Here is a 27,965-nt window from a genome sequence, read left to right as displayed (position 1 = left end):
TCTGCAGGAAGCTGTGGAAGTGGGGAGTTCCAGTGCACCAGTGGACAATGCATAAACATAGCCTGGAGGTGTGATGGGACCAAAGACTGCACAGATGACTCAGATGAGTTAAACTGTCGTAAGTATTTCAACCACTCACTGAAAACACAGACAGTAGCAACATTGAGAGTTGTATGGAAACTTAACCAAACTCAAACATAGACCCTATAAGCACTATTATTTGTGTGTAAACTATTCAGTTGTTCTCTTCTTTTTGGCAGCAAGTCCATCATGTACCTCCCAAGAATTTAAGTGTGTGACAAGTGGTGAATGCATTTCATTGGGATTCGTCTGCGATGGGGAAGAAGATTGCATCGATGGCTCAGATGAACAAAGAACCTGTGGTATGCAGACTGACAACCGGTTCCCTGCTGTTAAGGAAGAAAATGTAGCTGTTTTGTATGGGAGGATGTTGACTATAGTCATACCTTGTGCATTTCAAAAACTCCTACAATAAATATTGAAGATCAGCTCAAAGTAAAGCATGTATGAACACCAAAAAGTACACAAAGCTGACTGTTCATGCGATGTAACGAAGAGTAAAACCACTAAGTGGTGTAAATCTCAAGCTTTTTGATCTTCGTGGGGTTCAAATGAAACTTAAAATACAAATTCAATTTTTTTACACCACAATCTGAATTTTAAAATGCTAAAAAAAAAATCCCAAATATAATGCTATTCTTCCTTTTTGAAGATTCATAGAAAACAAGAAAATATCGGGAAATGCAAACAAAAATGGTCTATAATATATAATAAAATGTCTTTAAACTGAAGTCAAGAATTTGCCCTAAGAGCATTTTGTCACTGCATGTTCCGAATTGAAAGTCTGATTCTCCTGCAACATGGCCTTTTGAAATAAAACCCACTCACATCTCTTGGCTCAGGTGGAAGGACCTGCAGTCCAGACCAGTTTACATGCCAGGAGGGCCAGTGTATCCCCATCAAATACAGATGTGACCACATGAAGGACTGTCTCGACAACTCTGATGAGAACAGCTGCAGTAAGACTTAGCATACTGATGTATATTGTCAGATTTTTTTAATTCATACATGGTCTAGTCATTTTGTTCAATAAGAATAATTGTCTTGGAATCAAAGTTTCTTTGTTTTTTGTGCAGACTATCCTCATTGCACTGAGAAGACATGTGCTAATGGGGCCTGTTATAACAACTCTCAGCACTGCAACGGACTACAGGACTGTAGAGATGGCTCCGATGAATTCAACTGCAGTGAGTAAACTAGACTCAGAGCGAACCTCGATGTGCCTGTATGTGAATATCAGAGTTTCTGAAATTAGGGTTGGAATGCAGTAAGAGGAAAATGCTAATCTTAAAAAACAAAATACCACTCCCAGATTTATGCATCTCAGATCCACCTCTAAAATGTTCTGCTTCAAGTTTCAATCATAGACAGAATGTAAAGGTCATTTACAGTACACTGAGTTGGAAGTTTATTAGGTACATCACATTTATTCGGTACTCCCTTTTATCAGGTATAAAACCCCCAAAAATGCTGTCTGTTACAACACCCTGCTCAGCAATGCGTTAAACTGCATTGCACATTTCACGTTTACTGTCGCTGTATTTATTTATATTTTCACACAGCCCACATTCATATTGTATTATTACTGTATCGTCTAATATTACAATTATAATTATATGTTCTTATTCTTATTTTGCTGATTGCCGCTGCCAAAGAGGAAGTGACTTCCGGTCGCCATCTTTTAGCTAACGTCAGATCCCGGCGGTCCGGGGTACGATAAAACAAACAAACAAATGATCAGAGGAAAAATAATCTTTGTTATCGTGCAGCAGACAGAGTATTTTTCACTCCGGCTGGATAATTAGCGTTTCGACAGTTTAACAGTGTCTTCAAAACAAACGTAAGTGTTGTCAAAAATATGTTTCCCTCTAGAAGTGCGGAGAGAAAAAAATAGACGCATTTGATTTCTAGCTCTGCGGCGGAAGTAGCTAGCGTTAGCGCAGTTTGTGCTGCCTTCGTGTGTTAGTTGGGAGATCCTGCTTCCCACGTGTGGAGCCCGAAGCACAAGAATGTCATGTTCAACTGCTTACAACGATACATAGCATTGGTCTAGATCAAGTTAAGTGCACATAGTTTACAGATTAAAATGGTGTTGAATGGTTCTGGTCACCCCGTCTCGGGTATCAAATATATCTCAGAGTTTCCCCGCTCGTGTTTGAGGGGACGTTCACGTGCAATTTCCAAGTGGGCAACTCATATTTTCGATGATTTCAAGGGTACACAAAGGCAGCATAAGTTTAACAAAACATTAAATTATCAGTAGGCATGAGAGGCAGAAACTGGGGGTGGAAATGACTCAATTGTGCATTATTACTATACATGTTCTGTTTTAACTTGATTTAATGGTCCATAACACTGTAGGTCATGTAGCTCTGTTCAACTTCTTTGTGGTAAATTTTATCAGCCATATGTTGTTTTCATGGTTGCAGCCAGGAATATTAGATTAAGGCATTAAAGTCTCAATATTTGTGACTTTGGTTCTTTTTTTAAATGTAGCTTCCTTGTGATTTGTGGTGACCCATGGGTTGCAGCTTGTTTTGTTGTTGGACAGACTAAGGTTGCTTTAGTTTAGCTTGTTGGAAGCAGGTTGAGCTCTAGCGGATCTAAATAATTAACAGATTGTATGAACAGATTGTTTGATTGTTTTATTTTCAGCATCTCAACACTGTCCCATCCACCAGTATCAGTGTGCAAATGGCTACTGTATTCCACATTCCTTTGTTTGTGACCACTGGGATGACTGTGGGGACAGCAGTGATGAACATGGCTGCGGTAAGGAGGACACTGACCCAACAGACCACAGTTTGATATATATATACTCCCAAAATTCTCCTATACACTTTGTGAATATATTAATTTTCCCACTCTCAACTGGTAGTCAAACAAATAAGTTATCCTTGTTACTTCAATGTTGGATTGGCAATATTTTATTTGCAGTTTATAGGAAGATAAACTGGAATAAATGTGAATTCTGTCTATTATTTCCGCAGCGTACCAGAGTTGCAGTGGCAGTGAGTTCACGTGTTCCAGTGGTCGTTGCATTCCTCAGCACTGGGTGTGCGACAAGTTCAACGACTGTGGGGATTACAGTGATGAGAGAGGATGTGGTGAGAGAATTTGAACTCAGAGGTTGTCTAATATTTTGGACAGTAAATTCAGTGTCAACATGACGATTTATATTCTGCATTGCACAAGCAGGACTTGTGTTAGTATAACTGAGGAGTTTCATTTGATAGGATTTAGAAATACTATGAGAAACTAAAGACTTTGTAAGACTTGGCTTGTAAGGAAATATATATTTTGGAAATAGGTTAATTGACATGCCAAAGTGACATCTGAAATTTATATTTCATGGAGCAGTTTTTTTTCATCTCAAATTACTGTCGAGTTTTAGAATCCACTCTTCAAAAGTTAGTAAGGCAAAATTCTGACTCATCGTCAAAATTTAAAACACTGTTTTGCCTTTTTTTAAATCACTTAAAAAAACTGGCCCATGGAAAGATTTCTAATAATATTGTTTCTGTGGTTTTATAGATAGTAACTCTCGAGACTGTTACCCTGGCGAATGGGGATGCCCAAGCTCAACAGCATGTATACCAGTGGGCAAAGTGTGTGACGGCAAACCTGACTGTCCTGGAGGAACAGATGAGACCAACTCTACAGCACAGCAAACCTGCAGTAAGTCACACAGATGTAAATTATTTTCACATGGGTTTTGAGAAATCTACACATATGAGTTCCAAAAAGGCTGCTTTGTTTGCATACTTACTGTATACTTTTCTTGTCAACAGTGAAAATTCTCAGAAGTCAGCTGTTAAGGCTGTAAAATAATCATAACTTCATAATCTACCTTCCTTATCACTGCCCTCACAGCTGGTTTGACATAAACCTTTTTTGGTAATTTCCATTTAATGATGGCTATAATGCTGGTCATGTGTTTTTCATAATAAAGTTCTGGCATGCCAGGCTCCATAGATGATAATGATAGTAAAAACCTTAAGTGACGGTACCTAGATTTTACTATGATGCAGACTTATTTAATTTTTATCCACAGGCCTGGATCGGTGCTCCACCTTGAGCTGCGAGTTCATCTGCCACCCAACTCCTCAAGGAGGCGCCTGCTACTGCCCTGATGGTTTCATTGTAGCCAATGACAGTCGTTCCTGTGTTGGTAAGTTTTTTGATGTATATCTACATTTGTCGTGATGTTGATGGCAGTAGATTCTCAGGTACTTACAACATACACAGTTTTGAGAAAGCTTCTTATGGAAAAACGGAAATTATAGACTTAATTTAACTTTATTTTTTCTCAACAATTGTTACAGATCATCATCCTAATGCCTAAAACATGTACAATGGCTGTTTTTTTTTATTTTCTTATTGCGCAGACTATAATGACTGTCAGATCTGGGGGATCTGTGACCAGCTGTGTGAAGATCGTCCTGGGACACATCACTGTAGCTGTGCTAATGGATACTTCTTGGAGCAGGGTCATGTGTGCAAAGCCAATATATCAGGTACAGAGAGTCACATGTCACACAGTAGCTTTATACAAAACTTATGTGCTTCTGCACATAGTCAATACTTAAGTGACCACTGATATGTTGTACATTAACACACACAAGATTGATTGGAGCTTTATGTTCACACAAAATCTAGGTTTACTAAAATACATTTTTTCTCATGCTTAACAATGACAGTGGTGGGTTTTTTGTGTGTTTAGTGCTATGTATATTGTTTTTACAGTAATATCACATGTAATATTACTATACCTTGTTGAAATAAATTAACTGCTGAAGTCTGGTACCTATGTTTTCCAGCTGGAATACCACAACTCATTTTCACAAACGGGGGTGATGTGATGATGGCCGATATACACGGACGCTTTGAAAGAGTTTTAGTGCCATCTCAGGGCAAAGGTTATGCTGTTGGGGTGGCCTACCACTGGCACAGTGACAAAGTCTTCTGGAGTGATACAAATACCAGAAAGGTCAGCCGGATCATTGTGTTTGTGACAGATTTCTTCTCATTACCTTTGTCATAGCTTCTTTATATGATTGCAGAATGCAAGTTAGGTAATGTAAATGTGTGTTTATCAGAACTTCACCACTGTAATTCAGCAGCATTAGTTTCTGTGGCCTACTTGGAAGATCTGCTGAAGCAAGACTAAACTCCTTAAGAGTAAGACGCTGGAGCAATACGACAGTACCCTTTTTTGTTGTTTTTCCAGGTATATTCTGCTGACTATGATGGGGGTAACATCAAGGAGGTTCTAACTGCTGCAGTCCATAACGTTCAGAGCCTCGCTGTGGACTGGATCAACTTCAAACTCTATGTCTTAGAGGTCATGGTTGAGCGCATTGACATGTGTGACTTTGATGGAGGGAATCGGGTCACGCTGGTGGCTGAAAACCTGCATACACCTCATGGCCTCGCCCTGGACCCCACAGTGGGGTGGGTTTAAACGCTTGCCACGAGTCGTGGAAATCTGCTTGGGAAGCTGCTGAGACTGGCACACATGTGGCAAACCATATCTGTCATCATTACATGAGCATGTCAATTACATCTGATTTAATTGCTATGTATGTAATTAATACATATTCTTATACCACGAGAAGATCCTCGAAAAAAAATTCGATTAAAACACTGTTTTGAGTTTTTTTTCTTTTTCATTTAAATGAAAGTTGGAGGAAAGATCCGAAGTGGTAGAGTCTGGTCTACTTAATGTCATCTGTGGGTGATAACATGTTTACTTGTTGCCATTATCATTACCATAAGTCAATTTATGTTAAAATACAAAATACATCAGAGGTCAACTCTACACGATTTCAAATGAATCCTGTTAAAGTACTAATAAATCTGTTATTGTAAGATATTTTACCTAAATTTCAACCTGTATGACTGTATTTTTTTGGTTTGTTTGCAGCTACATGTTCTTCACAGACAAGGGCACTGGCAATGAGCAGATGAAGCTTGAGCGCGCCTTCATGGACGGCAGTAATCGCTTCGAGCTGGTGAAGGGCAGACTGGGCACTCCGACAGGAATCACCCTTGACATTGTCACTCAGAGGGTCTACTGGTCTGACAGCCACTTTGACACTGTGGAGACTGTCACCTACAATGGTCTGGATAGGTAAAGGTTTCACTAAAATGTTGTCAGATTTCACCTTATCTTGAAAATCACTTTACACAACCGACTCATTTGACGCGTTCATGTTGCTTCATCTTTCATGGTCATTTTGTGGTATTGCTGTGTCCCCAGGAAAATAGTTCTCAATGGTGGAACCCAGGCTCCGCATCCGTTTGGAATTGCTGTGTTTGAAAACCACATATTCTTCACTGACTGGGCCAAGTTGGGTGTGGTGAGAGCCAACCGGTTCAACGGCAGCAACCCCTCACTCCTTTATCGTACCACAAAGAGACCGGGTCATGTTGTAGTCTCAACCTCTGTCCTGCAACCTGTTGGTGAGGAAGCGCACTTGAAACCATTGTACATTCAAAAAACAACGCTTTTTTTTTAGTTTTATCACTCCACGCTCTCTGGGTCTCATCCATAACTGCATCAAGCTGAAAAAAGTGCTGTCATGAAATGACCACATCTGTCGTGTCTTACAGTGATGAACCCTTGTGGCAGGCACAATGGCGGCTGTCAGCACATTTGTGTCTTGAGTCACCGCTCCGACAACGAAGGCCTGGGCTTCCGCTGCAAGTGTCGCCATGGTTACGACCTGCAGCCTGACCGCCGGACCTGCTTTAGTGAGTTTTTGTTTGATCGAGGGATAAATTACCTGATATTTTGAGTTGTGAAGTTACTCAAACAACAAAATTTTACATGTTCTGTTGTCAGATCAGATCAGACCTTTTTCATTAGTCATAATACAATTAAATAATGACATTTACAATATATATTCACATATTTCATTTTATATTAAGAGAGGTATTTTATTGGTATTATAAAAATCTTATATATACCATACCTAGTTATTAACAAAATCATCCTTAAAATTGTTTTTATTTTTAAATGTACATCTGCTTTAAGATATGATGTGCATTCATAAGAAAATATTTTATCTTCTCAAATGTTTTGATCTCAATTTACAGGGAATATGATTTAATATTTAATTGTTTAGAGAGTCTGTTTTCCTGCCAATAACCACTGCCACTCATTCTTTGAACAGAGTTGAAGGACTTTTTGTTGTTGGCCACCTCTCTCGCGGTGCGGGGAATCCCACTGAATGTGTCCCTCCAGGAGGATGTCACCCTGCCCCTCACAGGTCTTGGACCTTCCTTCTCTGGCTCTGCTGTAGAGTTTGACGGCAACAAGGGGACTATTTTCTACAACGAAAGGGCCAGAGGCCTTGTCTACAAGTCAAACCTCAATGGCACAGGTGAGCATTTATCACATTTATGTAATGAGACACCGATATTAAAAATATCTTCTACGGAGCAAAATTGGTTCCAGTAAGTAAATGTATTACTAATAGGATATAACCATACCATTACATTTTGTCTTTCAAAGCTCTTCTCATAATGCTTTTATGTTACATCTCACTGTGCTGATTGTCTTTACGCATTCTCAGTCCAACAGATTTTGACGGGCTACAGAGTGGGAATAGTCGATGCCATGGCTTATGACTGGACCTCCAATGTTTTGTTTTGGACCACAAGCACCTACAGGTCGGTGGTGGCCTTCAGAGTCGAGGACAAATCCAGACGAGACATTGTGACTGGAATGAGAAACCCAAAGGGAATTGCAGTGCATCCGAGTGCTGGGTGAGTGTTCAAATTTATCAGGCGTATATACTAGAGAATGTTTGGGACGCCTCATGAATTACACAGCACAGCACATTCACTGGTTTACAGCCTTTGTCCTTGAATATTTTGGTCTAGTAATGGCAGCGCAGAAATATTTTTGTCCTGCATGTAATATATTTAGTAAAAAAATGGTACTGTAATCTACACAATTTTCGTAGTTTAGATTTGTCCTACTCAAAGGAAAAAGGTAAGGTCTATTGTAATTATAATTGAAAACATTCAGGGTTCATGATTCAATAAAATTATATCTGGTATAAGTGATTTTTTTGTATTTCAGCTTTACTGATGATAAACAAATCTGTCCCCCTCTGTGTCTCAACACATGTTGACAGCTACTTGTTCTGGTCTGACTGGTACCGTCCAGCGGTCATCATGAGAGGGATCACTGATGGCAGCAATGCTATTCCCCTGGTCAACACAACATTGGGATGGCCATACGGGCTCTGCGTGGACTACGTGTAAGTCCAGTGATATTAATCGATTTCTGTGAACAATTCAAGGGATAAAATACTTTAGTTTATTTTTCTGTGGACTGTCCCTTTAAATCCACTGATGAATTACTATGTGATTGGTCTTGGACAGGATGGACAGGCTGTACTGGGTGGATTCCCTCCTGGACCAGATTGGTCACATTGGCATCGAAGGCTACAACCGACAGACGTTTACCGATATCGGCCAGATCACCCAACCCTACTCTTTGACAATTTATTCAGGTGTGTTCCCGAGTCTTTCCCCATGACTCCCACATATTAATTAATCAACAGCTTTGTGCGTTGTGGCCTCTCTGCTCTGTGTGTGTGTGTGTGTAATATCTTGACTGGTAAAAGTTACTTAATCAACATAGATTCCTAACTTTTATTCTCTACTCGACATCCTTCCCCTCTATGAGTTTCTAGTACTAAGTAAACACTGTTGTGCACATTTAACACAGTTGGACTTTGTGGAACTTATTAAGCCACTTGTTTTTTTCCCCTCACAATATAATAAGCCACTTATTGTGCATGTTCTGAAATGGCTCCTTTACTAGCATTTTTTAAAATAATTTACCGTCTATTTTTGTTGTGTAGACTACCTTTATGTGTCTGATACACGCACCAGAGCAGTGTTCGAGATGAGGAAGAGGGACGGAGGAGGAAACATTATGATCAGACAAGGGGTCACTGGCATCATGAATGTTAAGGCCTACACAGCCGACCTTCACAGCAGTAAGTTCACACATACAAAGACAAAGTTTAACACTCCAGTCCTTCAGTAACTGATGTAGAATGTAAAGTAAATTAAGAATCATGAATTGGATCATGGGGATGTGACTGCTTGTGGCCGGGGAGAGGCGTTACAAAATGGGAGCTACAAGTGAATGATAATGTATTATCAAACCAGAATAAACTATGACTGCAGGGCCAAGGCCATAGTTGAACAGGTGAGTGAGGCTGATAGGATAATCCATAAACCCTCTCACTGCTTCTTCGTCATCCTCCCGACAGCGTTTACCAGCCGGTGCAATACGGTGCCCAACGGGCGCTGCAGTCACTTCTGTTTCCCAGCTCCCTCCTTCAGTCGAGTGTGTGGCTGTCCGTACGGCATGAAACTTCAGGACAATCAGAGGGACTGCATCAAGGATGACTCTGTGATCCCACCTGACAACATCTGTGGCGACCACGCCTTTGAGTGTGATGAAGGACGCTGTAGGCCCAACTCCTACCGCTGTGATGGGATTGTCGATTGCGTAGATAAGACTGATGAGGCCAACTGCACAGATACAGGTGAACGTGTGAAAAAAAATCGTTTGTCAAGGAATGGAAGAAAAATGATTGACCAAACACTATTAATCCATCAACCTTCCTCATTTGTCTGTTCCAGGAGCGACCTGCTCTCCACAAGCGTTCACCTGCAACAATAAGCACTGCATCCAGCCCAGCTGGCTCTGTGACGGCATGGACGATTGTGGCGATGGTTCTGATGAAAGTAACTGTCCCACTCATCTCCCAACCACCTGTGCAGACGTCTTCTTTACCTGCGATAACAACAGGTGTATTTCTAAACTGTGGGTGTGTGACGGTGACAACGACTGTGGTGATGGCTCTGATGAACACAACTGCAGTAAGTTTGCGGCCGTCAATCCATTATCATTTCAGTCTTTATTAGATTGCAATTTATGTATTTGCATGTACAAATATCCTCTTTTATATATACATGGGAAAAAAGCTGCTCTATCTGTGACCGGTAGATTCAACTATCACCACATGCCCCCCTTCCTACTTCCTGTGTCCCGACCACCGCTGCATCCACAGCTCTTACGTCTGTGATGGAGACCAGGACTGTCTGGATGGATCTGATGAGACAAACTGTGGTAGGAATCACTTTAACGTCACTGTTGGTTGTGTTCTTGTTTATTTACTTTGATCATTTATGAATGACAGAAGACTTCCTCATTGAGCCATTTAGATTAATTTTCAGGGTTTCGAGGTAGATGTTTCCGATTTTTGCTGTTGCATGTAGAAAAGTTTCTGTTTACTTATCTTTCCCCTCTTATTTCCATTCCTCCTCACATCAAGAGTTTTCCTGTGCCTCCTATGAATTTGCCTGTGCCAGCGGGGACCAGTGTGTCACTTTGGGATATCAGTGTGATGGAGTGTTTGACTGCAGGGACCATTCGGATGAACAAGACTGTCGTAAGCTGACTAAAGCTATATATTTCCAAACGAATCCTGCAAATTATTTTTTTTAGTGTGGGTCATGTAATTATGATTTATTGCGCTAATTGTAATTCTGACAGGTTTATGACTCTTAACAATAACAATCATATTTTATTGTTGAAACAAAAATGTGATTTATGTGAATAAAATAAAATGCTCATTGATACATACTGTATTACAGCTCTGTCTTTATGCTCAGTGTTCTCTGAACCCTTACAGCCACTCGAGGGCCAGGCCTCTGCCACAATAATGAATTCCAGTGCCAGACTGATGGTTCTTGCGTACCAGGCGAGTGGGAGTGTGACGGCCATCCGGACTGTGAGGATGGATCCGATGAGCACAACTCCTGCCCTCCTGTCACCTGCGGGTCCAACTACTTCCAGTGTACCAACAAAATTTGCATTCCGACAAGTTGGCTGTGCGATGGTGACAACGACTGCCGGGACATGAGTGATGAACAGAACTGCCCTACCCCTCCGTTTACTTGTCCATCTGGTCAGTGGCAGTGCCCCACTGACCAGGCCTGCATCTCCCTGGACAAGGTGTGCAACGGCCAGAGGGACTGCCCCAATGGGGCCGATGAGTCACCGATCTGCAGTGAGTTTCAGAAATAATCACCTCTTGCATCATTGATTCACTGTTATTTAGTCTTTCCTCGTGGGTATAAATATAATAAAAAACTGTCAGTATAACACACTGCAATTCAACAAAAAGAGAGACCAAACAAGATACAAAATGAAACATAAAATAACAAAAAAGATACCACAGATGCAAAACCACAACAACTACCTGTAAGCCTTTCCGAACAAGTGAACCTAGTGTTAAATGCTGGTCTAGAGTTGGTTAAATTTGCGAAATTCTTAAGAACCATTTTTGCTTTTATGCCGGCTAGAGCTGCCAAAGAGCCACGTCAAACGTAAGGGTTTCTCTTTTCTGGACCAGCAAAGACTGGATGCCACTCTGGAACCATTTTTTCTGGCAGAGAGCAATTTATTTGGCTGTCTATACATAAAGAACTGGTTAGAGATTAGGTACTGGCTCCGAACTGACCCTTGAACTGCCTCAGTGGAAAAAGGGGTAAAAGAGACAAAAACCACCACGATGCCATGTAAAATGAGCACAGACAAGATAAACTCAACGCAATTGAACACCAGTACTACTGATCTTAACTGAACTTAGTTGACAGAAATAAAAATCAAAGCAAAGGTCTTCAACAATAAATTCAGCTCGATGTCTTATAAATACACACTATTAAATTGCATGTCATGTCATTTTATGAAGACCAAGACGATTGTGTGCTAAACAACGGGGGCTGCAGTCACGGTTGTATCCAGGGACCTTTTGGGGCTCAGTGCACCTGTCCACCAGGATTTCAGCTCAATGACACCAAGACCTGCGAGGACATCGACGAGTGTATGATCCCTGGGTTCTGCAGCCAGCAGTGCTACAACGAGAGAGGAAGCTTCAGGTGCTACTGCTCAGATGGTTACCTCCTTGAGCCCAATGGACGCACCTGCAAAGCTGCAGGTTAGCAACAAGCGTGACATTACAAATAAAGCTCAAATCAAAGAATGCTTGTAATGTCAACAGATGCTAAAGTGAGGTAGTTATATGCTTTATGCAAACACAGCAGAAGATTGTTAGATACAGAGGATGCTGGTACCAAACAAGATATTTTTGTGCCCTTAGATCCACTAGCAGCTGTACTTCTGGTTACCAAGCGTAGCCAGATAATCGCCAACCATATCAATATGAGACCACCCCAGATGCGTCCAGTGATCAGCGGCTCGAGCATCGTGACAGTAGACTTTGATCGCGTGACTTCCAAAATCTACTGGGCAGATGCCTCACAGAAGAAGATATGGCGTTCCAACCGGAATGGCACCGACAGACAGGAAGTAAGACAAGTTATCATAGGGATGTATGAAATCAAAGCTGAGCAATATTCTCATCACGGTCAGTATGGAATATGTTTTCATTGTCTATGTTGTTCTAGGTGTTCTCTGCTGGTTTGATGGTACCAGAGAGTATAGCTGTGGACTGGGTGGCTCGGAACCTTTATTGGGCCGACTCTGTCATGGAGAGCATTGAGGTGTCCACTCTAGATGGTCGCTTTCGCAAAGTCCTCCTCACTAAGAATGTCACCAGCCCCCGTGGACTAGTTCTGGACCCTCGCAATTAGTAAGATAGGACTTTTCTAAATATATTTTGGATTGTTTAGCTCCATGGTTATTTATAAAATGGTGTTTTTCCAACCGCTTTGAGCCCCAGAATATCCAGTCGCAAGATGTAATCAACTCTCCTTCCTCCCTAGCACCAACCTGATGTTCTGGTCAGACTGGGGTCAGAACCCCAGAATCGAGCGAGCCGACATGGATGGAGCCATGAGACGAGTCATTGTCAGCACTAAGATCTACTGGCCCAATGGCCTGGCCCTCGACTACACCACACACAGGGTCTACTTTGCTGATGCCTACCTCAAATATATTGACTACTGTGACTATGATGGCAACAACCGCCATCAGGTCATGGCAAGTGACATGGTAGGTTGGTTAAAAAAAAGGGGGGGAAAAAGGGACATTTTACCCATGGGGAGGAATCATTTATCAAGCTCAGAATTAAGTCAAAAATCACCCCTGTGCCTGTTTGCCTCACACCAGGTTCTCCAGCACCCACATGGCATGACCATCTTCGAGGACAACATCTATTGGTCGGAGCGCTACACCAGCAAGGTGATGAAGACGAACAAGTTTCACGGTGGCAACATCACCACTCTGATGAACAATGTTTACCAACCCATGGGCATCGTTATGGACCATCCCATCAAACAACCCGCAGGTAAAGTTCCCAAAGTCTTTCTAATGCATGTAAATGTCATTAAGGAATACAAGTTCTCTTATAAAAACACAGATAAGTACCGAGATAAATAGACCTTTTACTGAACAAATCAAGGGGCTCTAGTAATTAGCATAAATGAGCTGTTGGACCAATAGCAGAATATAATAATTTGATAATAAAATGTACTTAATCAAGGGGAAATAAAACATAACAAGCTAGACAAATTGATATTGTGTTTGACAAATGGAAGAGAATGTTGAAATCAAATGTGATATTGAGTATGATTTAAGGTGACATTGTGGTTTTGTGTTAAGCCATCAACCCATGCAAGGAGCACCTGTGCAGTCAGCTGTGCCTGCTGTCCGGCCTGAGGCCCAGGTACTACACCTGCCACTGTCAGTCGGGCTGGAAGCTGGATGCTGATAGACGCACCTGTATCAAAGGTAGGTGTTGGACAACTGCGTTTACTTTTTAAAGCTCACAAGATTCATCCATGTTGAAATATTGGTATAAAAATAAAAAATGTGAATGAATATAAAAGGTCTAGTTTTAATTGATATTAATATGGTTGTGTGTTTCTGTTGAAATATACTATATACGCAGAGTTTTCCATAAGCATTATTATATAACATACACAACACTTTACATTTACTCATTTGATAGACGCTTTTATCCAAAAGCGATTTCTAAATGACGGACAACAAAACTAATTTAAAATCAGCCAGCTCCTCCATTATTTTTTGATTCAAACTAAATATCCTACATGAAAAATGTTGCGACTCACAATGGGCGTACATTTCTTGACCACCAGCTTCAAAACAATTCAAGCATAATGATAGACAGATGTGTCCAATCACCTCCCCCCATCTGCCCTCCTTTTTGAATCCCCCTTGTGTGAGAAGTGTCTTCCTCTGATGTATTCTGTTCTAGACGACGCTCCCTTCTTGATGGTGGTGAGAGACTCCGTGATTTTGGGCGTTCCTCTTGACCCCGCTGACCCCTCAAACAACGCAATGGCCCCAGTGTCTGGCCTCAGCCAGGGGCGGGACATCGACTTCGATGACCAGGAGCAGTTTGTCTATTGGGTGCAGAGCACTGTGAGTGGAGGGATACTGGAACTGGATGTTTTATCATACAAAGTGAATTGACTGTTTCAGGAGCCTAGCTTTGGTTAATTGTGTTATTACAGGCAGTAAATACAGTTATAATTGAATAGCATCTGTTGTTTTGATTAGTTCATGCATTGCTTGAGTAGCAGCACTCAACAATGGTCGTTTTGATGAATGGTGTTTGATTTTGCCCTAATATCAGGGTTCTATATGGCGAGTGAAAACCAGTGGCACTAACAGGTCCGAGTTTGCGCCAGCTGCTTTCATGGGCTCACCGTCTGGTCTTGCTTTTGATTGGATAAGCCGAATAATGTATTACACTAATCCTGCTGGTAAAGCCATTGAGGTAAGCACCCTTTGAGACAAAAATAGAGTCCATCATTTCCAAAACTATTGTATTTATTATTATTTTTGCCCAACAACGCTCTTAGGTTATCCGTGTCGATGGAAACCAACACTATAGGAAGACCCTCATCACCTCCACTGGCAAACCCGAGGGAGCGGGAGAGCCCATTGGAATAGCTCTGGATCCAGCGCGAGGGTAAATCATCTGTTCCACTGATAAAACAACCCAATGGAGTATGTGTTGTCTTATTGGAATTCAATTGCATGGACATCATGAAATGGAAAAAAATCACGACGCATCAATTTCTGTGGGGAGAAAAGCCAGACATATTTAGATGGTCATTAGTACTTGTGTGTATCTGATGGCGATACTTGCTGGCACTGGAAAGACACAACGAATAGACCAAGATCTCATTAGCACTGATGGAGCAGCAACAACTAACTGACAGAGAGGTCTAAATGTCCATGTCGGTCATGACACACCCAAAACTTTAGCCAGTAATGGGTAAAACTGTAAAAAATGTCAAATTACTATATACAATATCTAAAACTGAATATCTTCAGGTGTTTTTTTCATAGATCCACTCCTCTCCCTGCAGGAAATTGTTTTGGACAGACAAGGGGTCAGACAGTGGAGTTCCTCCAAAGGTCGGCAGCGCTGACATGGACGGAGGAAACCCAAGGAACCTCTACACTGGCAACATGGCCAACATAGGATTTATTGCCGCTGACATCTCTACCACAAAACTGTACTGGGGTGTAGCAGGCTCTGGAGTTGTATGTACTGACTAAGACCAAAAGTATTTCATTGTTTTGACTGTTGGAGGGAATTCATTCTCCTTAAGTGAGCTTAAAGACTGTTTTATTTGTGAAAATGTTTACCCACCTTTCCTTTCCTGCTATAGTTTGTCAAACTTTTCCCAAAATATCACACTACGAAAGTAATATCTGCCCTGTAACCTGATCTGTTCACATCAAGCACTTTCTAACTTGTAATAACACTTTTTGTTGAAATGTTTTGCTTGTATTTTCATCTTCAATGGTCCTGATTCAAACACCTTGAGTAAACTCTTTGCCCTCTTTCCTTTTATGCCCAGATTGAAAGTGGCACCATGGACGGAGTGAGCCGGGTGACGGTGGTCAGTGGTCTGTCCCATCCGTGGGGGCTGACGATCTACCAGAATCACCTCTACTACACAGACCTTGACTACGAGGTCATTGAGAGGGTGGACAAGGACAACGGTGCCAATATGGTGGTGATGCGGAGCGGCATGTCTGGTCTGCGTGCTCTTAAAGTGCACGCCAGAGACAGTAAGTGGATTTGCTGATTTTGTTTTTTTTATTCAATCACTGGTGTCTGTCCTTGAGCTTTTTCATGCTTTCATCCTTCAAGTCGTATATTATGCAACAAGTATTTATTGCCAGTGGGGGAGTGAGTAGGAGCTTAAGTGTCCTCCTCAAGGACAGCACACATCAGTGTCACTCATATTTCATCTTTTGAGTGTAGCTTTTGTGTTGATGGGGGATTTTACCATTACGGTTTATCATCATCATCATCATCATTTATATTCAGGCAAACATCGCAAAAAATAAATTTAATTTTGCTCAGTCTAGATAAATATAAAAGATCTTCTCTTAAACATCACATTTGACTTAAGTTATAGGCCTAAGTTTTGGAAAATGTCATATATGAAAAACATTGCAGTCTTTTTCCCCTCGTTTGAGTGCTGTTTGGTTATCCATTTATAATAATCTGGTCTCATATTATCAAGTAATGATCACGTACGCGTTCTCCTTCTCTCTCGCAACTCAGACTCAGCAGGGACCACTAATGCCTGCAGTTCCAACAACGGGGGTTGTCCTCACCTCTGTCTGCCCAAACCTGACAATCAAAAGACATGCGCCTGCACCACAGGCTTAAACCCCTCGCAAGACGGCTCCCGCTGTGAACAGTATGAATCCTTTGCCATCATTTCCACCACCAAGTACATCCGTGGCTTCCACATAAACAGCTCAGACCACTCTGAGGCAATGGTGCCTGTCGGTGGAAGTATGTTGACTTTGTATTGTTGTGCTGTTTGTGTCTGTTTTGTATATTGCACTGCCTGTTAATTGCCGGTTATGAATACCAAATTATCAGTTCCTACAAGTAGCTTTCCCCCCCCTCTTTTGCAGCTTCCTACTCCATCAAGGGCAAGCTGGACCTGCATATTGAATCTGGCTTCATGTACTGGACTGATAACTCCACCTCCGCCTCATACAGGGGCATCTTCAAGGCCAAAACAGATGGAGGGGGTTACAGCAATGTCATCACCTCAGGCGTTGGAAGAGGAGGCATCCAGGGCCTTGCTGTTGATTGGGTCGCAGGTATGAAGCCAAACACAATAAAGTGTATTAATTTAATTGTGAACTAAACTTCTATTAAACTGTCAAGCACTAGAGCTGTGTACGTTCCTGCTTGCACTGACAATAATATTCTCTTCTTCCTATTTGGCCTTTCACTTCTTCAGGTAACTTATACTTCACCAATGCCTTCGAGAGTGAGACCTTCCTGGAAGTGCTGGCCATCAACACCACCTACCGAATGATTCTCCTCAAGTCATCCCAGGACCGGCCCAGTGACCTGGCCGTGAGCCCCAAGCTTCGCTACCTCTTCTGGACTGACGGTGGCCAAACACCCAAGATTAAGCGAGCTCTGCTGGATGGCACCAACCGCACAGTTTTAGCATCTGAGAGCCTGGCTTCACCCCGCGGCCTAACCGTTGATTACACAAATGACTTCCTCTATTGGACAGATGATGTTCTTGATATGATCTCCCGTATGGCCATGGATGGGACACAGAGGCAGATTATCAGGTACGGGAGCCGATATCCTTCTCCGACGGGAATGGCTATATTTGGAAACTACATGCTGTGGGTAGATAAGAAGCTGGGGAAGCTCTTCCAGGCCAGTAAAGACCCAGCCAATACTGACCCGCCAGAGGTAAGATTTGAATGAGATGTTTTGTTATAGAAATAAATATAATTTAATATTCAGGCAAAAATATTACAGGGACTCAAGTCAATTTATGGCCAAAATGTCCTATCTTTAACCCTAACCAGTTAAAAGTTAATCCAAAACAATGTTGTCATAGTTTTACGACATTTGCTCTATTAATCTTCTATTTTTGATCTACTCTATTAACACTTGGGGAAAAAATGCTATTTTTAATTTCCTTTTGCCCATGGTAATGGGCAATAGGAACATGTCTTGTTTTGTCTTATCGAAAATCCAAAGATGTAAAAATGTTTGGGCTAACAAACAAAATGTTTGGCATTGTTGTTTTCTCATATGCTTAATTTATTATCAACATGGTCACCAGTTTATTTTTTGTCAATAACTATTGATTTATTTAAACTCTGATCTACCAAATCTAATCTGACTTTGGCATAGTGTCACTGAATGCCACTAAATTATGAAATTATTATTTACAATGTTAACAGGTCATTCGAGACAATATTGATGAGCTGATGGATGTTGCCGTCTTTGATGCGCACATCCAGCCCCAGTCAGCCAACCAGGTGGGCTTCAACCCTTGTCAAGAAGACAATGGACGCTGCCAGCATCTCTGCTTTGCCTTACCAGGCCAGGAGAATCCAAAATGTGGTTGTGCGCATGGGTCACTCCTCAGTAACGGAGTGACGTGTGGTTATGGACTAGATGAGTTTCTGGTTTTCACCACAGACTACACACTGAATAGCCTGAGGCTAGACCCTGCGGACCACAGTGCTCCCTATCCGACGGTGAACTTGGGCTACAACTTGATGGCATTGGATTATGACTTCAAGGAGAAGCGAATTTTCTTCACCCAGTCCAAGGGGATTGGTCGAAGCAGGATTGGCTATGTCTCTACGACATCCATCACCAGCCCGCCTGTGATTTTAACCTCAAGTGAGTTTAGCATCTATTTTCACTGTCCATCCTGCAACGTGTTTTCTTCCGTTTTATGAGCTATATAATTTGTACTCCAATTATCACAGTATCCTCTCCTCTATGTGATACTCCGCTTTATGTTCACAGATTTGGATGATCCAGACGGATTAGCATATGATTGGATCAACAAGCGTCTCTACTTCACTGACTATTATGGACGTAATGTCCAGTCCATAGGGGTGGATGGGATGAATCGCTCCATCATCGCCCATGCAAACCGCCCCAGAGGCATCGTTGTCGACCCCTGCTATGGGTAAAAGCACTTGAACATTATTCCACTAGCGAACGTCATGTTAACATCATTATAATACATCAGTTGGCCCACTTTGTTCACGTTCTGCGTAGTTACCTTTACTGGACTGACTGGGGTTCCCCAGCGAAGATTGAGAGGGCCACACTGGGTGGAAACTTCCGCACCGCTATCATCAACAGCAGCCTGACAACACCCAATGGCCTGTCTCTGGATTACAAAGAGAGGATGCTCTACTGGGCTGATGCTTCACTGTATGTTCAGTCTTTTGTAACTACTGTACAGCAGCAGATCCTTTTTAAAAAAAAAATCTTTTTTTGACATTTACTTCCCTGCCTCTCTTCTTCCCACAGAGACAAGATAGAACGGGCTTCTCTGAATGGCGAGAACCGACAGGTGATCATGCACGGGGTCCTGTCCCCGTATGCCATGACTGTCTTTCAGCAGGACATTTTCTGGACCGACTGGACTGAGAGAGGCGTCTTTAGGGCAGGAAAGGACGATGGCTCTGGCTTCACAGTACTGGCGCAGGACCTGCAGTACCGGCCGAACGACATTCATGTTTACGCTGCATCCAAGCAGGAGAGCTGCTCCAGCTCCTGTCAGCAGTTCAACGGAGGCTGCAGTCACGTCTGTGTTCCTGGTAAGAAAAAACATGGGTGAACAAGGTGCTGAATTGCTCAGTAAGTCTTCAGTGCCTGTAGGTAACCTTGAACATCCTTACAGAAACAAATCACACTACTAAAGAAAAAAAACTCTGTTCCATGAAGTTCTCCTTAATTATTAAATTCCTTCACCTCCCCTAATCTCTCCTGTAGGTCCATTGGGCCCAGAGTGCCAGTGTCCTCATCAGGGAAAGTGGTACCTGGCCAACAACGGCAAAGACTGCATCCAAGACACAGGGAAACGCTGTCAGCCGGAGCAGTTCACTTGTATCAACGGGAACTGCATCTCAGCAAGGTGGAAGTGCGACGGCTACAACGACTGCCACGATAACTCGGACGAGCTGGAGAGAGTGTGTGGTAAGAAAATAAGTTTAATAGCTAGTTTTGTGTAGACAGTTGAGAGTAGCTTTGAACTCAGAGTCAGTTGTTTCTCCTTCAAAGCTTTCCACACCTGCTCCGCGATGGACTTCACCTGTGACAGCGGGCGCTGTCTGCCGCTCAGCTACGTCTGTGACTACACGGATGACTGTGGTGACAACAGTGACGAAAGGGGCTGTCCCTTCCCCACATGTAACCCCGCCACTGAGTTCACCTGCCGCAACGGACGCTGCATCAGTGCATCCTTCGTCTGCGACGGTCACAACGACTGCAGAGACAACGCCACCTCTGATGAAATCAACTGCCGTGAGTAGTGATTGGGCTGATCATGGGATTGATTATGTTGGATGATAAGATGTGATGTGACCCTGTGTTACTGAATAAGAGGCATATATCTCCCACTGTTCCTGTGTGATTTTTTTCTTCCCCTCCTTGGCCCTCCTCAGCTGACAGGACGTGTCCTGTTGGTCAGGTGAAGTGTGACAACACCAACATCTGCATCTACCCTGAAAATCTGTGCGATGGCTACAACAACTGTGGAGACAACAGCGATGAGAATCCTCTCTTCTGTGGTAAAGTGAACACTCGGCACTTGACAACTCCATCGGCCCACAAAGGTCATGTTTTACCAGCTAATTAGGAGCATATATGGATACAGGTCTAAATCTATGAAACTGTATGTGTGTCACTGTCCCACAGCGGGCCGCACATGCTCTCCCGACCAGTTCCGCTGCGATGGAGGGAAGTGTATCCCTAACTCTTGGGTGTGTGACTCCATCAGTGACTGCAGTGATGGGACAGATGAACCCCCCTCCTGTGGTGAGTTCTCTGCTGTTTTCAGAGAATTGTACATGTTTTTTTAGGTCACAGGAAAAAGTTAGCGAGCATATTCACAGTCTTGGTAGTTTGACAGGACTATTGTGCAAATGGAAGGAGAGCAGGCTTTTGACTCTCTTTTGACTTTCCATCAGTTTTAATGTGTCTAGTATGTTGTTGTATATGTCATGTATTTATGACAGATTTTTCAGCTTTTTGTTTCTGATTAATGTTCTATGATTTAGAGTAAACAACTTAATGCCTCCTGGAAATCACCTCTTTGTCTGTTCCTGTGCAGAGGACCAGATCCGGACATGCAGCTCCAGCCAGTTCACTTGTACCAATGGAAACTGCATCCCTCAGTCAATGGTCTGTGACGGCAACAATGACTGTTGGGACAGCAGTGATGAGGCTCCTGAGCTACAGTGTGGTGAGAGAGGATTTAGACGTTTATTTGTGAGGGTAATGCTGGTTATCTGTTTACTTTGTGCGATTTGCAAGAGGCTAGAAAAAATAAGCTATATTTATCTATATCTCTTGTGCTCTTGAAATCTTCAAGCTAAATAGGTTTTCGCATATTCTCAGGATATATAGTTCATCCATTCCCCACTGACACTTCTCATTCTCTCTCTGTGCCCTGCAGGACAACGTACCTGCAGCTCCAGCCAGTTCACCTGCCCAACCTGGCACCCTGGCCACCCACGCTGTGTACCCTTAAGCTTTGTGTGCGACGGAGAGAAAGATTGCGCCGATGCAGCTGATGAGCTCCAGAACTGCCCCAATCGGACCTGCCACATGAACGAGTTTGCCTGTTCCAATGGACTTTGCATCTTTCTTCCCTTCCAGTGAGTTGGAATTGTGTGCAAGTGAATAAAATCTTCAATAAAACAAACTAAGTCTTTTGAATAAGGGCTGAATTTCTCCTGCCCTCCAGCTGTGACCGTGTGAATGACTGCGGGGACGGCAGCGACGAGTTGGGGTGCACTTACGATACATGCACGAGCAACCAGTTCACCTGTGGTAACGGAGCCTGCATCTCTGCCTTCTTCACCTGCGATGGGGAGAGCGACTGCATGGACGGCTCAGATGAGGCAGACAGCCTGTGCACCACACCCCAGCCCACCTGTGCTCCCCAGCAGTACATGTGCAAGTCAGGCGAGTGCATCGACAACAGCAAGGTGTGCAACGGACAGAAGGACTGCCAGGACAACAGTGACGAAAAAGGCTGTGGTGAGTGAGACAGAAATGTAACATTGATTATTGATGTAAACTAAAGTTTTTATTGCTATTATTCACTGGAGAACTCAGTTGTAAAATAATTTGCTGTCTGTTAACTTTTGCATGAGCTTGAACTTAATTTAAAATCACTTACATCAATCACGGACATAATTTGGTGTCCCCTCTCGTCCAGTTTTCTCTCAACTTCATCTTCTCTCCTCGTTCTGTTCAGGAGTCAACGAGTGCAGAAACCCTTCAGTCCACAAGTGTGCCCAGCTCTGCACCGACACCCCAACCGGTTATTTCTGCTCTTGCCACCCTGGCTACCAACTCATGCCAGATGGCAAAGCTTGTGAGGACCTCAACGAGTGTCTTCGTACCCCCGCCGTCTGCAGCCAGATCTGTGAGAACTCTGTCGGCTCATACCACTGCAAATGTGCCCCAGGGTACATACGCGAAGCGGATGGGCGCACCTGTCGTCAGAACAGCGGCATTGCCCCATACCTGTTGTACAGCAACCGCTACTACATCCGCAATTTGACCACTGATGGGTCACATTTGAGTATCGTCCTGCAGGGGCTATCTAATGTGGTGGCGCTAGATTTCGATCACTATGAGAAGAGGCTTTTTTGGCTGGATGAAGGGGCAGGAAAGATTGAGAGGATGCGCTTTGACGGGACTGACAGGGAGACGGTGACGGATGACGACGTGAGAGGAGCTGAAGGCCTGGCACTGGACTGGGTGGGCAGGTGTGTGAAGTGGGAGGAACTTAAAAATGTTCTTGTTTCATGAATGGTTTATTATTGAATAGTTTTACGTGACATTAAGTAGTACAATACATATATAATTTTAATATGACAACTGATTTCCCATGAGAAATTTGTGCCTTTAAAATAACACCAAAAAACTTTTATTTACAATGACTGGCCAAAACAAGACATCAGGAATGTTAATGGAAACTTGTTGTGTCTGCTGCAGAAAGTTGTACTGGGTGGATGGCTATTATGGCTCAGTTCATGTAATGGAGCTGGATGGACGCTACCAGAAGAAGTTGCTGTCGGGGGAGTTCACAGATGGAAACAACACTCACACTGTCAGCCGACCTCGTGCTGTAGCTGTCAACCCGAAATATGGGTACTAACACACATTCACACCCACACAGACACAAACAGACACAGAGGTTTTTTGGTCTTTGTCTTGACACCAAAACCAGATGTTAAGAGTTGATGCTTATTATTACAAAAACCTTTTCTTGTCATACAATGTCAAATGATTTGGTAAATATCTTCTACAGTTTGACTTAAACTGCTTGTCTGTCCCTCTCTCTCCCTCAGATGGCTGTACTGGACCGACTGGGGTGACTCGGCATATATCGGCAGAGTCGGCATGGACGGAAGCAACGTTAGCGCCATTATCACAACCAAGCTGGAGTGGCCCAATGCTTTGACCATCGACTACACCACCAACAAGATCTTCTTTGCCGATTCCCACCTTAACTTCTTGGAGTGAGTTCAGAAACTTTGACATGACTTCATATTGAATCCTCTGAAATCCTGAAGCCTACATTTCTCGGAATTACAGTAGCAGTTAAGTGGCTACACCATGTGCTAACCCCTTCACTGTATCAACCTTCAGCTTCGCAGACATGGACGGCCAGAACCGACACCGGGCCATTTCGGGTAGTCTCCCTCATGTCTTTGCTGCTTCCCTGTTTGAGGACTGGGTCTACTGGACGGACTGGAACACACACACTGTGGAAAAGGCCCACAAGTACACTGGCGAGCAGCGCACTGTCATGGGGAACAACACACATCGGCCCTATGACATTCATGTCTATCACCCCTATAGGCAACCTCGAAGTATGTCAATTACAACTGTACATGTTTATATTCCCCTAATTTTACAGTAGACTGCTGTTCAGAATTCATTGTTTGATTTGTAATTATGTTATTTCCAAGGTGAGAACCCCTGCTCCTCCCATCACCTGACCTGCAGTCATCTGTGTTTGATCGCACCTGGTGGGCAACAAGCTACCTGTGAGTGCCCTGATCACTTCGTCGGCGTCTCTGTGGGCTTCAAGATTCAGTGTGTCGCCGACTGCTCCAGCACCCAGTTCCGCTGTGGGGACAACGAGAGGTCGGTTTGATCTCAAATCATCTGTATCCACGTCTCACAGTCAATGTTGCACTCGGACACAGAGTCATTTCTAGATTTCTAAAGCTCCCATACAGATTCAAGAGGGTTCTGATTTGTTATGGCTCTTTGCGATGCAATAAAATTACCTAGTTATTAGATTTAATATGATTATTTGTTATTAAAACCTTAAATCTTACAGTCTTAATTAAGAGAAATCTTCAATGTTTATCCTTAAAAACTGAATCATGTGAACTAATTGATTAAAACAAAAAAGGTAATAAGTACAATATATACAATACAAGTAAAATTTTAAACTAATTTCTTAAAAGCCAACCTTGTTGTTTTTAGGTGTGTTCCCATTTGGTGGAAGTGTGACGGCCAGTCAGATTGCGGTGACGGCTCAGATGAGCCTCAGACCTGCCCTCCACGTAACTGCCCCGTCGGCCAGTTCCAGTGTCAAGACGGAAACTGTACCTACCCTGGCTTCATCTGCGACGGCCACCCGGACTGTCCTGACAGCTCAGACGAGGATGCTGCTCTCTGCAGTATGATATTTAACCTTTTTTTAAGCATTATTGCAGAGAATTTAATAGAAAGCTGGTATGAAAATGTCTCACCAGGAATTCATTGACAAACTATAGAAACATTTGTTCAGCATTTCTGAAATTGTTTGTGTTCATTTTTCGTCTTGCCAGACACTTTTTTAAAATTATCTGACGAATCCTACATTTACCGGTTAAAAATGCTAGCCTTCGCCAGGCTTTATCTCAGGAGAACCCCTAAATTTTCAGACAGTAGTCAAGCTGCAGTCTATCTCTGTAGGTGACCACCGATGCCAGGAAAACCAGTTCCAGTGTAAAAACAAGAAATGCATCCCTGTGTCCTGGCACTGCGACGGAGTGAATGACTGTTCAGACAATAGCGACGAGGACCCGGAGACTTGTGCCCAGAAAACATGTCGACCGGGACAGTTCCATTGTACTAACGGCAACTGCCTTCCATCAAGCTACGTGTGTGACGCACAGGATGACTGTGGAGACGGTTCTGATGAACCGCATGAAACCTGCAGTAAGTGGGATGTAACGGGATGGCAATCAAGGCCATAATTTAAAAAAAAATAACGTTATACAATTCATTATTGAACCTGATGATTCTAGAGCTGTGATGTCAGCAGATTACGAGACAAACTCGATGACAGCAGTGAACTAAAACAGTTTAATCAGGCTTAGATTTATCTATTCTCCTCACACCCTCTTCCTTATGCACATAGACATTTTCTGTCTTGCTGTTCCTCATAATTTCTTAACTCCCATGTTCTTATAACATTTTGGGTGTTATTGGTCATCTTCTGTGTCTGGCTCGCCATTCAAACCTCTTTCCTCACGTCTCTCTGTCTCTTTCTCTTTTTTCATCCAGTGGGTCCAGAATACAAATGCGACGCAGAAACCGAGTTCTCCTGCAAGACAAACTACCGCTGTATTCCTCAGTGGGCCCGATGCGACGGCACCAATGACTGCATCGACAACAGCGACGAGCAAGGCTGCGGTCAGTACTGCTCATGTACTGCAGATGTGATGGGGTTTTTTTAAGGGAGGGTTGTAATAAAGGCTGCAGCACTTTAATGCATTTTTGAAATGCTTTAGGAGTTTCCTCAGTATGAACAGAGATATAGAGAGTAAAAAAAAAAAAGCTTATGAAGTAAATCAGTGATTCAGTTCATTGTACAGTTTGAGTGTGTTTTTAATCTTAGATACCTAAGACTAGCTTGCTCTCTGACCACACGTGGAATTCACTTTTTCTGTTTCCGACTTTGTCCCTCTAACAGAGGAGGTGACCTGTGATCCTCTGGGAGATTTCCGATGCGACAACCACCGCTGTGTTCCCATCCGCTGGCAGTGTGATGGCACCAATGACTGTGGTGACGGCTCAGACGAGAGGAACTGCCGTGAGTGTTTTTACGTTTTTCACCTCAATCTATTTTAGCGCCACCAGAGTTACAAGACAGGATTTTTTTGTCTTTGTAATTTGGTTTGTGAATCTTGGCATTGCAAAAAAATGTCAGAATTGATTGTAAACGCCAATCTAACCTTACCCTTTATGTAGTTTTACTCATACTTGCTGCTGAAAACATCCCGCACTGGAGATGTGTAATGAACTGTCTCTTTGTATAATTGGAGTGTGTCTGGGGGTTTGTAAACAGTAACACCTCATACTGAACTTATACTGAAGATATATGTGTCTCTGTGTTTCTGGTCTACAGAGCCAAGGCCCTGCTCTGAAAGTGAGTTTCGATGTGACAATGCACAGTGTATCCCCGGGAACTGGGTGTGTGACCATGACAACGACTGCGGGGACAACTCAGACGAACGAGACTGCGGTGAGTGGGATGCAGTGCATAAACTCACTCTGTCATAAACAGCACACACACACACACACAAACACACAGGTGTTAACATCCTGGCTCTCTTCCAGAGTTGCAGACGTGTCCTCCAGGTAGATTCCAGTGTGACTCGGGTCACTGTATCCCTGCTGCGCTGCAGTGTGATGGCCGGCCTGATTGTCGGGACCTGTCAGATGAGACCAGCTGTCGTGAGTAAACAACATAGAAACTAATGACAAACTGCCTGCTGCGTTTTAGTGTCCTTCGTTTTTATTTAAGGGTAAAATCATGATGATGAAAATGTCTAAACTACAGTGCAGAGAAGAAGGTTTTAAACAGTTTACACCAGTCGTTTTATTAATCCAGTTTAAACCAGCCATCTTATTTAGATGGTTTTAGATTTGGAACACTAAAAATAACTTTGTAAAATTACATTTAACCAAGCTTAACTACAGTGCAATACAGTGGTTGAACCACAACGTTGTGCTACAAGACGTTTAGAACAGATTGTTATGGTTAAATCTTTTAAAAAATGTATTTGGATTCCACTCCCACAAATGTGGTTTGTACATAATATGGTTAAACCATTTAAAACGCCACCATATCACAGCAAACAAGGACTATGTTACCATAACTAAGAGGAAGAACAGCCTAAAATGGAGATGCAGGACAAAAAGTATTTCCAAAAGTCCAGTGGTTCTTATTCAGTAACCGACACACTTTTTTTTACTGGTCAGCTCCCAGGTATGAATGTTTTTTCACCTGAATGAGAGTGAAGAAGAACAGTGTTGTTCAAAGTTTGTTGTGCCAATTGCAAAAAAAAAAGGTTGCTCCAAAAGTAACAATATACTTGACTTCAATGTATATACTTAGAATTTCCCTCCATCCCGACAGCTACTCGTTACCCAGGGGGCCGTTGGTGCCCTCCGAGCCTGTTCGAGTGTGACAACCATCTGTGTGTGAGCCGGGGCTGGGTGTGTGATGGCGCTGACGACTGTGGGGACCGCTCTGACGAACAGCTCAGTTTATGCTGTGAGAGTCACTTTGTTTATGCATAATGTCAAAGTCCTATGGAAAGAGTTTGTATGTGTAATGTTGTTGTACATCATCTTCCTCATCATCATCATCGATCCTTTTAACCATGTTACAGTTGAAACTCTTATCCTTACTAATGAACAAAATGTGAGCATTGAGAAAATATCCTACAGGGAAATGCAAACTTAATTTTTTTCTATTTGAAAAGCTATATACCACCAAAGAACCTG

General features: G+C 42.8%; 1 protein-coding gene across 1 annotated transcript in view; it reads left to right on the top strand.

Annotated features, from left to right (window-relative positions):
- Nucleotides 1–27,965, top strand: part of lrp2b (low density lipoprotein receptor-related protein 2b) — a 36,260-nt gene that overhangs the window by 1,113 nt on the left and 7,182 nt on the right. The window contains exons 2-62 of the mRNA XM_035611643.2: nucleotides 8–118; nucleotides 261–383; nucleotides 924–1,040; nucleotides 1,158–1,268; nucleotides 2,737–2,853; nucleotides 3,072–3,188; nucleotides 3,616–3,759; nucleotides 4,136–4,252; nucleotides 4,470–4,598; nucleotides 4,902–5,071; nucleotides 5,312–5,535; nucleotides 6,008–6,214; nucleotides 6,344–6,546; nucleotides 6,697–6,837; nucleotides 7,260–7,469; nucleotides 7,662–7,854; nucleotides 8,229–8,354; nucleotides 8,479–8,609; nucleotides 8,964–9,101; nucleotides 9,381–9,659; nucleotides 9,757–9,996; nucleotides 10,124–10,246; nucleotides 10,452–10,568; nucleotides 10,812–11,189; nucleotides 11,874–12,119; nucleotides 12,282–12,490; nucleotides 12,589–12,773; nucleotides 12,907–13,135; nucleotides 13,253–13,430; nucleotides 13,745–13,873; nucleotides 14,361–14,527; nucleotides 14,742–14,885; nucleotides 14,971–15,080; nucleotides 15,484–15,661; nucleotides 15,982–16,195; nucleotides 16,698–16,934; nucleotides 17,060–17,251; nucleotides 17,395–17,867; nucleotides 18,368–18,815; nucleotides 18,945–19,110; nucleotides 19,203–19,361; nucleotides 19,461–19,750; nucleotides 19,926–20,129; nucleotides 20,214–20,456; nucleotides 20,597–20,722; nucleotides 20,850–20,969; nucleotides 21,265–21,396; nucleotides 21,610–21,811; nucleotides 21,901–22,196; nucleotides 22,417–22,933; nucleotides 23,163–23,318; nucleotides 23,519–23,689; nucleotides 23,820–24,043; nucleotides 24,143–24,320; nucleotides 24,669–24,865; nucleotides 25,143–25,388; nucleotides 25,737–25,865; nucleotides 26,146–26,265; nucleotides 26,581–26,697; nucleotides 26,793–26,909; nucleotides 27,595–27,732. Of these exons, the coding sequence (XP_035467536.2) occupies nucleotides 8–118; nucleotides 261–383; nucleotides 924–1,040; nucleotides 1,158–1,268; nucleotides 2,737–2,853; nucleotides 3,072–3,188; nucleotides 3,616–3,759; nucleotides 4,136–4,252; nucleotides 4,470–4,598; nucleotides 4,902–5,071; nucleotides 5,312–5,535; nucleotides 6,008–6,214; nucleotides 6,344–6,546; nucleotides 6,697–6,837; nucleotides 7,260–7,469; nucleotides 7,662–7,854; nucleotides 8,229–8,354; nucleotides 8,479–8,609; nucleotides 8,964–9,101; nucleotides 9,381–9,659; nucleotides 9,757–9,996; nucleotides 10,124–10,246; nucleotides 10,452–10,568; nucleotides 10,812–11,189; nucleotides 11,874–12,119; nucleotides 12,282–12,490; nucleotides 12,589–12,773; nucleotides 12,907–13,135; nucleotides 13,253–13,430; nucleotides 13,745–13,873; nucleotides 14,361–14,527; nucleotides 14,742–14,885; nucleotides 14,971–15,080; nucleotides 15,484–15,661; nucleotides 15,982–16,195; nucleotides 16,698–16,934; nucleotides 17,060–17,251; nucleotides 17,395–17,867; nucleotides 18,368–18,815; nucleotides 18,945–19,110; nucleotides 19,203–19,361; nucleotides 19,461–19,750; nucleotides 19,926–20,129; nucleotides 20,214–20,456; nucleotides 20,597–20,722; nucleotides 20,850–20,969; nucleotides 21,265–21,396; nucleotides 21,610–21,811; nucleotides 21,901–22,196; nucleotides 22,417–22,933; nucleotides 23,163–23,318; nucleotides 23,519–23,689; nucleotides 23,820–24,043; nucleotides 24,143–24,320; nucleotides 24,669–24,865; nucleotides 25,143–25,388; nucleotides 25,737–25,865; nucleotides 26,146–26,265; nucleotides 26,581–26,697; nucleotides 26,793–26,909; nucleotides 27,595–27,732 (11,553 nt within the window). The remainder of the gene's footprint in view (nucleotides 1–7; nucleotides 119–260; nucleotides 384–923; nucleotides 1,041–1,157; nucleotides 1,269–2,736; nucleotides 2,854–3,071; nucleotides 3,189–3,615; nucleotides 3,760–4,135; nucleotides 4,253–4,469; nucleotides 4,599–4,901; nucleotides 5,072–5,311; nucleotides 5,536–6,007; nucleotides 6,215–6,343; nucleotides 6,547–6,696; nucleotides 6,838–7,259; nucleotides 7,470–7,661; nucleotides 7,855–8,228; nucleotides 8,355–8,478; nucleotides 8,610–8,963; nucleotides 9,102–9,380; nucleotides 9,660–9,756; nucleotides 9,997–10,123; nucleotides 10,247–10,451; nucleotides 10,569–10,811; nucleotides 11,190–11,873; nucleotides 12,120–12,281; nucleotides 12,491–12,588; nucleotides 12,774–12,906; nucleotides 13,136–13,252; nucleotides 13,431–13,744; nucleotides 13,874–14,360; nucleotides 14,528–14,741; nucleotides 14,886–14,970; nucleotides 15,081–15,483; nucleotides 15,662–15,981; nucleotides 16,196–16,697; nucleotides 16,935–17,059; nucleotides 17,252–17,394; nucleotides 17,868–18,367; nucleotides 18,816–18,944; nucleotides 19,111–19,202; nucleotides 19,362–19,460; nucleotides 19,751–19,925; nucleotides 20,130–20,213; nucleotides 20,457–20,596; nucleotides 20,723–20,849; nucleotides 20,970–21,264; nucleotides 21,397–21,609; nucleotides 21,812–21,900; nucleotides 22,197–22,416; nucleotides 22,934–23,162; nucleotides 23,319–23,518; nucleotides 23,690–23,819; nucleotides 24,044–24,142; nucleotides 24,321–24,668; nucleotides 24,866–25,142; nucleotides 25,389–25,736; nucleotides 25,866–26,145; nucleotides 26,266–26,580; nucleotides 26,698–26,792; nucleotides 26,910–27,594; nucleotides 27,733–27,965) is intronic.

Source organism: Scophthalmus maximus, chromosome 16 (assembly GCF_022379125.1).
Source record: "Scophthalmus maximus strain ysfricsl-2021 chromosome 16, ASM2237912v1, whole genome shotgun sequence".
Lineage (NCBI taxonomy): Eukaryota > Metazoa > Chordata > Actinopteri > Pleuronectiformes > Scophthalmidae > Scophthalmus > Scophthalmus maximus.
This window is presented reverse-complemented; position numbering and strand designations above follow the sequence as displayed.